This window comes from Penicillium paradoxum (genome assembly GCF_028828445.1).
Source record: "Penicillium paradoxum strain IBT 22861 chromosome Unknown utg000002l_segment0_segment0, whole genome shotgun sequence".
Taxonomy (NCBI): Eukaryota; Fungi; Ascomycota; class Eurotiomycetes; order Eurotiales; family Aspergillaceae; genus Penicillium; species Penicillium paradoxum.
The window spans coordinates 2,304,925-2,317,570 of record NW_026643180.1 but is presented as its reverse complement, the minus strand read 5'-3'; the positions used below and the strand labels follow the sequence as shown (position 1 = coordinate 2,317,570).

General features: G+C 50.8%; 3 protein-coding genes across 3 annotated transcripts; 1 reads left to right on the top strand and 2 right to left on the bottom strand.

Moving 5' to 3' along the window:
• Positions 1–836: 836 nt before the first annotated feature.
• Positions 837–2,107, bottom strand: N7457_000866 (phosphatase PAP2 family protein; the record flags this gene model as incomplete). Its single annotated transcript, XM_057171912.1, has 4 exons — positions 837–1,067; positions 1,118–1,403; positions 1,471–1,982; positions 2,033–2,107. The coding sequence occupies 4 exons, from the start codon at positions 2,105–2,107 to the stop codon at positions 837–839; spliced, it is 1,104 nt and encodes a 367-aa protein (XP_057035815.1).
• Positions 2,108–4,062: 1,955 nt separating this feature from the next.
• On the bottom strand, positions 4,063–5,663 carry tim44 (protein translocase subunit TIM44; the record flags this gene model as incomplete). Its single annotated transcript, XM_057171911.1, has 2 exons — positions 4,063–4,738; positions 4,795–5,663. 2 exons carry the CDS (start codon positions 5,661–5,663, stop codon positions 4,063–4,065), a joined length of 1,545 nt encoding a protein of 514 aa, XP_057035814.1.
• Positions 5,664–6,013: 350 nt separating this feature from the next.
• On the top strand, positions 6,014–11,363 carry N7457_000864 (putative VPS9 domain protein; the record flags this gene model as incomplete). The annotated part of the gene is made up of 3 exons (XM_057171910.1): positions 6,014–6,661; positions 7,462–7,711; positions 7,771–11,363. 3 exons carry the CDS (start codon positions 6,014–6,016, stop codon positions 11,361–11,363), a joined length of 4,491 nt encoding a protein of 1,496 aa, XP_057035813.1.
• Between the last annotated feature and the right edge of the window lie 1,283 nt (positions 11,364–12,646).

Genomic DNA, 12,646 nt, shown 5'->3' with positions numbered 1-12,646 from the left:
ATCAAGCGGCCAAGCGGTCACCAGGCCAATGGTGAGCCGGAAGCATCCTTGAACTCATTCCTTCTGCATATGTGAAGCATGTCGATTTCCCTGTGATTTGTTTTGCTTTTCTGTCTTCAAGTATCTTAATAGTAATATTGTTATTGCACTGAGCGCCTGCTTAGTTGAGATACATTGCGCCGTTGCAATAATTGAAAATATCTCGTCCACTTTCACATCATGCTCCAATATCGCCTAGACTATCCCGAGGACCGTGAAGAACTGATTACTGACCAAGCTGATCCCCCCAAAGCCGGCGCAGTGGACAATAAGGAAGAATAGATTGAAGGGAAAGCTCTCATGGTTTATCTTTCGAGGATGAATTTCTGGCATCAGGGCCGAATGCCACTCAGCGTCCCCCCCAAAGCCTCCCCGGGTACTCCGTACATGTAGATCGTTGAGGGCGACGATCTCCACACTCCAGCCCTGCAGAGTGGATTATGATCCTCAACTCTAATTCTTCTGGGGACGGACTAATTCGTATGTCTGCTTTTATGGTGATACGAGTTTTATGCTGGGATTCAAACACCAAGGTGGCAGCCACAGAAGACATAGCATGGCCTTCTCGGCTGGCTCAGAGATCGCTACGGAATCCACATAGACCAAGACTTAGCAAAACTCGGCGATATGGCAGTGTCTATACTCTTCGGAAAGAGAAGGGCGAACGAAAAGGGAACTTTACTTTATTAGTTTTAGATGAGCCCAAAACCGGCCGGACCCCATTGGTCGACTTGTCAGTCACCACTTTATATATAAATTCATACAAGCGCCGAGAACCATCGGAGTGTCTTCCGAGGTCATCTCTTGGAATCTCTATCGCCCGTGGTAGGGACGGGCTTCGCTAGACGCAAACACCAACACAGGGCATGCTCGAGAGGAAGTAGCAAAATCAGCACCCTGTTGCAGCGGTAGGACAGGGTCACGGTGAAGATGGCCACCACAGCATCAAGCCAGTAATGATTGGCGGTAGCAATGATGACACTGAGGACGAGGATCGGATACAAGATCGCAAGTGCCAAAAAGCCAAACTCGACTAGGGGGACTTTTGCGTGCGTTTTCCCTGGAGTCGTTGCAATACCCCCGAGTAATGGAAAAAGGTGCAACCGATCACAAAGGCATAAGTGAAGTGGAGGCTGGGCATGGCAGCGAACTGGTTGATGGATTTTCCACCGACCCAGATGCTTTCGGCGTTGCCCTGTCGCACGGTGTCATAGAATCCATACGATTCGGGTAGGAGTCGGGGGGGCATGCAGGGATACACGCAAAACACCAAGAAGGCGGCGAGATTTCCCAAAGTCATGGTGCGTCGGGCCACCGCAAAAGCCGCATGGTTCTTCGCAACGTAGTAATACCAGGAGAGGAATCTATGGGGCCAATTAGGTTGTTGATCGACGAATGACCGCATGAAGGTTGAAGTCCCAGGGTACTCACAGCACTGTCCCGGGAATGTGAATCAATGAATAGATCCGGTTGAACAAGGTCATAAACGATGGGTGATTTTGAATGAAGAAAGATTGGAAATCCACTTCTTTGATCGGAAAGATCCACGAAGCGGTCTGATGTTCGAAGTTGAGGATGTCAACGGCATGGCCTCGCGCGACCTGGACCACCCCTATCTGGGCGGGAGAGAGCCACTGGGCGGTCCCTTTGGTCACTGAATAAAAGAGATAGTTCATACTCCAGTAGAACATCTCGACCAAAAAGGGGAATTTCTGCAAGATCCGGCTATGGATATGATGCGCCCAGCGCGTCGAGTCTCGCATCTTGATGCTGACTCCAAAGACCGTCTCCGATTTGGAGCGCGGCTCGCTGCTGAGATGGGCGTCGCCCTCCTCCAGCAGGGCATAATCACCATATCGGCTGTGATGCAAGTCATTGGCGCTTTTACTGGAATCCCTGCGACGGTTCACGATCAGGGACCCGACCATGATACCCACCACGACCTGCCCAGCAAATTAATCGAAAAGCTTAGCGATAGGCGTCAGGAACTTACAATCGGCTCAACCCATGCATGAGACGCTAATTGGGGTTTGCCCAGATCGGGGGTCTCGCGAGCAGAATCGGTCATGTTTAGGTATAGCACTGCTGGGACCAAGGCTCCTTTCAAGTCCCAATGCCGCTATGAAAGGAAAATCCAAGGGTAAAAAGCGAAACAAAAGTGGTGACGAAAAGGGGAAAGGGAGAGAGTCGCGTGCACATCTGACGGTGCATAATCCCTACATAAGAATACCAATCAAAAATCCCCTACTCCGTATAGAGACAATCCTCCTCCGGTGGAGGTTGGCGGTAAGCATTATGATTGGCTCCGTATTCGTTCTCGTTTTACTCTCCTTTTTTTGGCCCTTTTTTTGGCTCTTTGGGGACTCCCCTGGTGGCCAAGTGGCTCCCCGGCACCAGACTTCCCTGGCAACATGACCCTTAAAATGCCCCCAGTCGACCTAGGGAATACGAAGAACTCCTTTCGCAACACGGAATACTCCGCACGGAGGACATATCTCTATCTTTCTCGTGAGGCCAGAGTTTCAAATCAGCCCCCCCTTGATGCAAAGCGGGGAATAGACCAGCCTATCAGATCGGCTTCGCTCCGTGAAAATATGAACAGCCCCATTTTTCCATGGCCTCCCGAATCCCCAGGCCCTTCCATACGGAGGACTCCGTATGGAGCCCATACCAGCATGGGAGGTTCCAAGGGTCCGGAGATGTCTAACGTATGTTGGACGTTGTCTCATTCGATCGAGAGGCCTGGTCCCTCTCTGATTCGCGTAGCTTGAGACTATGTGCCGAGGTATGGAGTCGACCGTCGGATATTGCGAACATGGTACGGAGTACCTACTCCGTCTAGTACGGAGGACTCCACAGTCCATATAAAATTGGGAATGGGGGTTCAAGTCCAGCATGCAAACCAACGCATCAAAGCCCACCCTCAGACCGCCATAAACTGATCCCTCTAGCGTGGTCGCAGTATTCCAGCGGCAATCAATACAAACAGAGTGCACATCCGGTTATAATATATACACGCACGGAGTAGTACCCTTCGAAACTGAAGCCACGAGTGACACACTCACCAGATCAACGATCTCGGGAGAATGGAGTCAAGCACAGCCCAACTCCACTACTGTTGCCACTCGCTCCCACATCGCGCTAGGGATGATCCAAGGGCATGATAGGAGAGAAGAAATTGGATCTACCGCTATGAGAACATTGGACTTCCAGATCTTAAACTGGTGGGATCGGATGCTTGTACAATCTGGCGAAATCAGCTCGATATTGACGGCCGCATCGGGGAGCAATCGATTCCTTGACTACCAACCAGAGAAGGGGAGTGCAATCTCTCCGCGATGTCCTTGATATTCCAACTTTATTCCAACTTTACATGAGAACCGTGTAGCCAGATAGGTGCGTAGAGATACATCATTGACCAAGCAACCAATGGGTGAGGACACATCTCGGATGATACTTTTACGGGGACTTAAACGACAGAATGTCGGTCAAAAGACATCGATTTGAATAGGTATTGACATGATGCTTAGGTGCTGGAAGACCCATGACGGCCCCAACAGAAACCAAAACCGACAGCCCAATGCAGTCATACACGGTGGCGAGGGGAGAGTGGGAGGAAAAACAACGCCGACAGAACACCTCCAGCCCCCAAAAATGCCAGAAAATCCAATGCGTCCTAGTCTATGGGAAGGATGGAACATTCGGAAGGAAGCAAGGCTGAATCGGAAGTCTTGCGAGGGAAAAACTCGAAGCCAACAACTGGAGGCCAGACCGAATGAAGCATTAATACATGAAGAAAAGAAACTCTGATGAACCAGCGAAGGCACAAATTTGCAGTCACTGGAACAGCCATAACCATAACAGGCGCCAGGGTCGACCTGGCTTGATATCAAATAGTCATATTGTACAGTTCAAAAGGGAAGGAAGGCCAAGATGCAAGAGAGGGGCGAGATCCAGAGCGGAATATGCCGAGAAGATCGAGAAAGGCGGCAGTATAGAATGGATACCAAATGAATTGCGTTCTTAGATGTAGTCACGGGCAGCCTTCTGCAGTTCGATCAATCTCCAGCCCCGGGTTTCGGGGTTGTTGACTTCGTCGGGGATGCGAGTCAATCCGATAGCATAGGTGACCAGCTGCACTTTGTCATCTGTACCAGCGGCCAATTCACCGGTCTTCACTTTGCGGTAAACGTGGATCTCCTGTGTCCGGCAGGTGACGACAAATACTGGAATATCGCCGGGGTCCAAGATACGGGCGTGAGAGATGTCCACGCCACGGATGTCCAGAATACGACCGTCCGACTTCAGACCGGCAGTGGTGTATTGCTTCGCAAGGGCGGCATAGACGTGGAACTGGGCATCCGAAAGCCACAGCTTAAGTGTCTCGACATCGCCCTTGACATAAGCATCGAGGACTTCCGGTAGCATGTAGTCGCGCATTTCACGCAAGAAAGGCTCCATCTGGAAGTTAGGATCAATCTCTCGGAACTTCTTGATGACCTGAGCCGTCTCATTCTCTGCGAAGAAGCCGGCAACCCGATCGGAAATGCTGCGCGCTGTGCTGATGAGGGGATTCTCCGACTCGTTGTAGTTTTCCTTGATTGTAAAGAGCTTCTGCATCACGGGGTTGGAGTCCTTGAAGTCTCTCCAGGAATCTTTCCAGGCGGAGTCTTTGTGGAGAGTGACATTGGTACCGGCGCTGGAGATGAATCCGTCAGAAATGTCAAATCTGCACATGTTGTCACAAAAGCTTACTTGGGATCCTCAACTCGCTCCTCCACGCGATGGGACTTTCCATCCTTGATATCCTGCTCTTCACGACGCTGTCGCTGTTTGCGACGCTCCTCCTTTTCGACCCAGCCACCGTAGCGGGAGCTGCTGCCATCATCAATGGCGTCCTTCACGCTCTTGTATGCTTCGGTCTCCCGAACTGGTCGGGTGGCCTTCTCCAGGCCCTCTCCGGTTGCGTTGACACCCTTGCGAACACCCTTGACCACGCTAGTGTTCCATGTCCAAGCGGCTCCCTTTCCAATGGCTTGCCCGGTGGTCTTGAAGGCTGTGGAGGTTTTGGAGGTAGTAGCGCTAGATGCCGCCTCGTAGGCAGCGCGCGCACGTCTGACATTCTCGTTCTCAGAAAACTGGTGAGCCGAGGATGCCAGCGCTTTGGTAGATTCTTCCCATTCCTTGGAAGCCTTAAACTCGGTTTGCAGAGTCTCACGGAAGACTTGCCAAGGGGATTTGTCTCCATGGGGTGGTGGTGGAGCTTTCTCTTCTTGCTTTTCCTTGGGTTCTTCCTTGGACTCCTCGCCCTGCGATTCGGACTTAGATTCCTCACCTTGCTTCCCTTCCTGCTGCTTTTGCTGTTGCTGCTGTTGCCGAAGAGAAGTTGCGACGTGGAAAGACCGGGTTAGAGGTAGAACGGCGAAAGGCGAGACAAGTTGGGAGACGGGGTGAGAGCGGGATTGGAGGATGGCTCGGTGGCTCTGGGCGGAGAGCATGGATGATTGAGATGAGATGGTCGAGTATGATCCGGCGTGAGGAGACAACCGGCGGGATGGTCTGATAGTCAGTACCTGGGACCGCAAGGAAGCGACGCGTGTCGCCGACATCTTGGCCGGAATCATGCTCTGAAGCGTTGACGGAGAGGAGAATCAACCAAGAAAGGGAATTAAAGATGAAAATAACGGTACGATAGATTCCAGCCCGGCCTGGACGCGATATGAGGAAGATGATGGAGGGAGGCGAAAGATCTCGGGGAAAGGAAAAAGTGCAGATGCCAAGACTTCGAAAAACTTCCAGCGTTTCCCTTCGGTCCGACAACGGCTTTACACCACCCGCGCTCTGTGGTCAAGCTCCGAACTCAGCATTTGGGATTCGTGTGCATTAAAAGCAATTCCAAATCCGGTGCTTGCTATCGCTTTTCCGATTCTCGTTTTCCCGATCCTCGTTTTCCCTGCAGCCCCCGGTCGCCGCCATGAGTTCCTTTTCGATGAGCGCGTTGACCAAGGCATTGCCCTCAGTGTGCCGCCCATCTCAACCTCGAATCTCTTCCTTGGGCATCACACGTCCCTTCTCGGTCATAAGCTCTCATCGCAGCACATGGTCTGCACGCAACAATGGCGGTGACATCGAGACGCAGATGTTGAATCGAGAACCGGAAACATCTTCCGATTCTTCGTCGCCGCTTTCTGCAATTACACGAATGATGCAGGGTGAGAGATCTGGTGCATCACCCTCACGCGCTCGCTCCGACTACTCGAAAATGGCCGAAAGTCTCGAGGCCGATATGATCAAGCATCCCTACGCCGACCGAGCCCCTCCTCATCACCTGCACGTCTACTGCCACAAGCACAACACAATCATCACCTTGACCCGACCAAACGGCAATCCCCTCATGTCTATTGGATGTGGTCAGATTGGTTTCCGCAAAGCTGGGCGCTCCGGCTTTGACCCAGCATACCAACTGTCTGCTCATTTCATGACTCAAATTCAAGAAAAGGGCTTCCTGATGGAAATCGAGCGGCTGGAGGTGATCTACCGCGGATTTGGAAAGGGCCGTGAGGCCTTTACGAAAGTGCTCTTGGGCAACGAGGGACGACATGTTCGGGGTCTTGTTGCAAGAGTGAGCGACTCCACCCGACTGAAGTTTGGTGGTACTCGCAGCAGACACGAGCGTAGATTGGGCTGATCCCCGGTTTGGGTGTGTACTTTTTGTTTTGGCTTAGCTGCTCGTTTGCGGTACTGCTGCACTGGATTGCTTGGTGCGGAGAAACATGAGCAGACCCTTTTGTGTTTTTATCTACATGGCGTGCTTGTTGCCATTTATTCTCTGTATATTAGAACTATTATGACAGGACTCCAAAAACTCACTTGCAATCCAATGGTCAATAGAGACTCGATCTATGATATATCTTTTCTGACACAAATAATAAATCGCCGTGTTGGATGGAAGAACTACCCAATGCGGAATAGCGCCCATCAACTCGGTCGATCACGTTCTCGATTCACCCGACACATGCGCTTCTGCTTCAACTCTTATCTTTTGAGCTTCTTGTTTCCCGCGATCTAGCATTGTGTTTACTCTTCAAGCTTTGTCGAACTTTCGTTGACCAAATTTAACCGGTTCTGACCTCATACTGACCTGCTGCCTGTTGAATGCGACCTACTCTTCCCCGCGAAATCTCAAGGCGCATATATCCCCTGCTGCGGAGATCTGAAACGGACGGCTTGATGATTGCGCGAGTCATTCGACTGGGCCGTCCAAAACCGTTTGGATGCACCCTCTAAACCCTTTCCTCCGTGCCCTCTTTCGAAGCACTGTTCCAAGCCAGTGCATACCGATCGAGAATCATGTAGGTGAACGCCGTGAAAGCGCTGTCGGATCGGTCGGAGTGGCTAATTGGTGTTATGTGTTCCCCTCAGGTCTTGCTTGTTCCCACGACAGAATCTCTCATCGGTTCACGCGACCGGGAGTCCAATTTGCTGTACTCCGATCTTGTCGCGTCAGAGGAATTTCTAGGGAGCCATGTGCTCCGCATCCCGATTCATACTGGTTCTGCAAATTCGAAGGAGGAGAGTAATGTGCGAGATAACCGAGGGAAAGCCAAACAGGTGACCACCTTCAATGGAAGGACGGTGATCATCAAGGACAACTCAGTATACAGCAACAAAGGTAAGAGCTCTCTGGCACAAGTGCTCCCCAAGAGGCTAACACGAGGAATGGTAAATCAGGCTTCAAATCCCTCACACAAGCTCAGCTTCTTTCCGATGCGCTCTATTTTACTCCATCCAATGAATCGTGCCCATGGCTTATTTACTACATCTCTCGCCCGCTGATCGGAACGTACGACCCCGCAAGAATTATACCAGCCGCAGTCCCTGGGATCGAGTCCAGGATCGTGGCAGCTAGTCCAGAGAAAAAGTATGGCAGCGGAAGTTCAATTGGGACACCACCAAAACAAGAAATCAAATCCTTTGGGGAACTTCTTGCCAATTTCCCGATGATAGCCAGGCAGATGCATCCGGGCCTGGAAAGATTATTCCGAGAGTTTGGAAAAGAATTGGGGAAACCACTGCCACCACCTCCTTCACGATCCCCGTCTGCATCCGGCAATGAACGCGTTCACAGATTATCCCGCACCGAATCACTGACGGATGAGAGTTCTTCAATCCGCAGCTGGTCCTCACGCAGCAGAGGGCGACTGCCATTCAACTCGGAAGAATACTTTGAGGATGATGAGGACCTCATGCGTCGGAGTTTGGAAACCGCTGTGACTGCTGCCATTGATCTCTTCCGCCTGGTCGACAAGCAGCAATTATCGTTACTTGGCGCGACCACAGATCTCACCGGTCCTCTAGTGGAGCGCCTCATAGAACGTTATGTCGCGGAACAAGTTCATGAGCCCCTACTTTTCCCTCGTCTATGTTCATTCCGCCAACCCGAGGACACAGAGTTGGATGCTAGGATTCGCCAGATGGAAAGCATAGATGTGTCCCAAGTCGGCATCTCTGTTGAGGGCGGGCGTGACGGGAAACGAGAATTGATTCGACGAATTGGCCGGGGCGTGGAAGAGTTTCGGAAGATTAATGATGCCCGATGTCCCCATGATATGTTGAACACTCTCCTTGGGACAGTCAAGGTGGTTTCCTTCCCTGGAAGTTATGATCACATGGACGGTTCAGTATCCGAGAAAGGATCTTCCTCTGTGACAATTAACGCCGATGTCCTGGTCTCTTTGTTGCTTGTCGTTGTCATTCGGTCCCAGATTCGGCATCTCCAAGCTCGATTATTGTACATGCAGCACTTCATCTACATCGACGACGTCGATAGCGGCGAGATGGGATATGCTTTGAGCACATTTGAAGCTGTCTTAATGTATCTCGTGACCGACTCCGCGGGGCTGCGGCGTGCCAGTGTTAGAAATAAACGTTTGTGGCAAGCAACAAAGGCAGGCAGAGTATCAGATATGAGGTCCATCCTGGAACCGAACGAGGATCACGAGTCAATAGATGACACGACACCCCCAGAACCAGAGCGAAAGTCGGTGCTGTTCCAAACCGATGAGATTGATGACATGGATGAGCCCCCTATTGAGAACCTTTATACGAGCTACACCAATGGGGAAACATACCAGGATGAAGCCGTGGCTGATGCACCGCCGTTATCTCATGTGTTCCCTTTCCAAACCTGGGGTGGTCTTCCCCATGTCCAGGAAACTCGGTCTCACCGTCCAATCAAGCGGGTTTCAATGGATGTTCGCAGCCTATCGGAATCTTCGGCCATCTCCTTCATGTCTAGAACAACGACGCTCGGATCCATGGCCAGTGGAATCGAGGGCGACAGTTCGATTGAGACCCTGACCAAAACCCAAGATCCTGCCGGTCATTCCATACCAATGATGGCAGTTGAGGGTGGTCAGTCCGAGGCCTTGAGGTATTTGTTGAATCTGGAAGAATACTACCCCTTGGAAGAAATAATCCATGACACCAATGCCGACGGAACCACGCTCTTGAATGCTGCGGTCCAACTTGCACACAATGAGATTGTCAAGATTCTTCTGGACTTCTTGTTCGCAAAGACAGATACCAGCGTGATCGCGTTTTATTTGACTAGATCCGATGTTCACGGTCGGACAGTTGCCCATTATCTTTTCAGCACACCCTCCTTGCTAGCAAGACTTGGTGGCATTATCCCATGGCGGCAACGAGACAAGCATGGACAAACACCACTCTTTGCACTCTGCCGATCTTACGACCATCCGGAATACAAGCCGATGGTCCAGGCTGCTTTGACTGCAGCTCAATGGGCACAAAGGGACAACAAACCACTTCAGCTTGATGATCATGTTGATGTGAAGGGAAACACACTACTACACATCGTTGGTGATCCTGAAATTACTAGGCGTATATTGCAGGAGAGCGATTGCGATCCAAATGCGACCAATGATAAGAGATTTACACCATTGATGATGGCCAGCAAATATGGACGGGTCGATCAAGTTCGCATTCTCTTCCTAGACCCCAGGGTGGATGTTCATGTCAAAGAGGCCCGTGGTCTGACAGCTGTGGAATTGGCGAAGGACGATGAAGTACGAAATCGCATTGATGATTTGATATTGCTGTCTCATCCCGCATCGGCTTGTGGAGATCCTTCAGGTCGCGTCACAACGGTCGTGCGGTCGTTCTTCGTTGAGGATGCAACAGTGCGTTTCATTCTCAAATCCGGCGCACCATTTCCTCACTCTGAATCTGTGGCATCATCACGACCTGGATCAACAACATACACCGTCACAACCTGTCGCCGGAATTTCTCTGATTTTGAGAATTTGGCGAAATGGCTTGCAGTGGAACATCCAGCATCTTACATGCCATCGCTGTCAGATTTCCGGAATCCATTTCAAATACATTCGAAGCCATCCAGATCTGTGCTCCATAATCTCCAGGAAAGACTGGATCGATTCCTCAAAACGCTTCTCACCCATCCAACTTTTTCTACCCACGAAATGCTGTGGGAATTCTTCCTCGTGCCAGAGCTCCAGCCTGAGATGGTGGCCGACCGATCCCACCGCAAGGCCGCCGTACTCACAGAGACCATCGCAGACGAATATGCACCTATCTCACTGGAGGGAATGCGCGACACAGAACAGTTTGTTACTCATGCTCAAGAGATGGTGCGCGGTGTGCACGCGAACACGCGTTCCCTGATTCGCCGAGGGCATGCAATGCAGAATGGAGCATCTGACCTCGCTGACGCTGTAATGATCTGCTCGTCTGTCCTTTCTACCCTCCGAGCTCCTACCAATGCGCTCCCAATCTCACACATTGAAGCCTTCGCTCGTTACGCCACCTACCTTTCCACCTCTAGATCCGACTCCTCTCCTCTCCTCCAGTATTTAGCAGCCCTTTCTTCCATCGACAACACAACCTCCGCAATTCTCATTTCTCTCTCCCGTCCACTGGCTCTCATGTCCTCTCTCTCCTCCACAAACCGCCATATCGCTCGTTCTCGCTCCTCGCTTCTCTCCTCCTCCCTCCCCCGCAAATTCAATATCAACCTGCCAGGCTTTGAGGAGTCTCGCCAGAAGTCTGTCCGTGATCTCGAGCAAAAGGTTCGCGATGGTGAGTCTGAATCGACTCGGATCGCCAAGGAGATCTCATGGAACAAGGATGTCGTGGTCGGTGAACTCGCTGGTTGGACTTCATGGCGGGAAAAAGTTGGCCGTGACGCCATCCGAGCCTTTGTCAAAGATACCCTTGTACGTGAAAAAGAGCGCGGCAAACGCCTCGAACGGTGCCTGCGCAGTGTGCGCGATACGAGTGTATGAAGATGAAGATGATATATCCGGATAGATCTCAAGGATTTTTCTCCACTTTCGTATTTGCTGTCTTTTTCTCTCTGTATATCTCATGATGGACATGTGTTTCTTTGAATTGGTTTTCTGTCTGAAGCGTGCCCAATAGCGGGATAGCAAGGCGCGTGGAGGCAGAATCTCCTTTATTTGTTTTGTTTTCCCTTCTTCTCCTGTAGCCCAGATACCATTGAATGTCCGAATCATGCTGCTGATCCTTTGTAGATCCAGTCGGAGGAGTGTGTATCTGAGGATAATAGTGACCACAACATGCTCTGCTCATATGGCATGTGTTTGGCCTTTCTCCCAACGTGAGCTCCAATGCCCTAAGATCTCCTCCAGGGCTCTCGGGCCGTATCAAAATTCCTCCGTCAGATTAATTGTAAATATCATTTTTATGGCTACGGGGCCGATGCTTGACCTCCCATGGAAGGTATATAAAGGTGCGGCCCTTGAGGTGTTCGCGGGCTTGGAGTTATAGCTTCAAAGAAGTGATTGTGTAGAACGTGCTTACATTGTTATCCAAGTGTAGCGATATGTATGTATTACATTCGGATTGTGTTTGTATTTGCTGGAAATGCATCACCGGGTACAGCTCGTAAGGTACGAAATCGGGATACTATAGCGGTGCAGGTTTATTGCCTCGGAATTCCACTGTCTTTCATGACAACACGCTGAAGAGCTCAAGCCAGGAATGTGGTCTGGGCAGCTCTTCAATGCCACAGAAGCGTAGAGGATCAACTCGTACTTGTTCTGGAGTCCAAATCCCAGGCTTTTCCAACTAGGTATAGGTTAAGCCAAATAGCCGATATGAGCAGCCGGGGGAAACGTTTTTTCAATCCTCCCTGTTAGTCTAAGCCATCCCCGCTCGAGATCACATACTATCTACTAGTGCCAGTCGTCAATTTATTTGATTTCCGCCTGGTCCTCCGCCGTATACTCTGTAGTGGTAAGTCGGTTCTCCTATGTAGGATTTACCATGAGATATTTTGGATCTAGTGCTTATTTTGATTAGATTGCTTTCTTACCTCATAGCAGCTGGGGTCATATGTAGTGATGATGATGGTCTCGTTGGCCCGATGTAACTCGCTTTATAAGTTTATATACATGCTGCTATACGGGATAGGGTCCCAGAGCCAGCTTGAACAATGATAAATGGCGGTGTATCCCTCGTATACAAATCCACCCTCTAGATCATGTCTCGAGGGATTCCATGAGGTCTGGCAGGGGTGGGGGCCCGGAGAAGGGGGCGAGGCGGA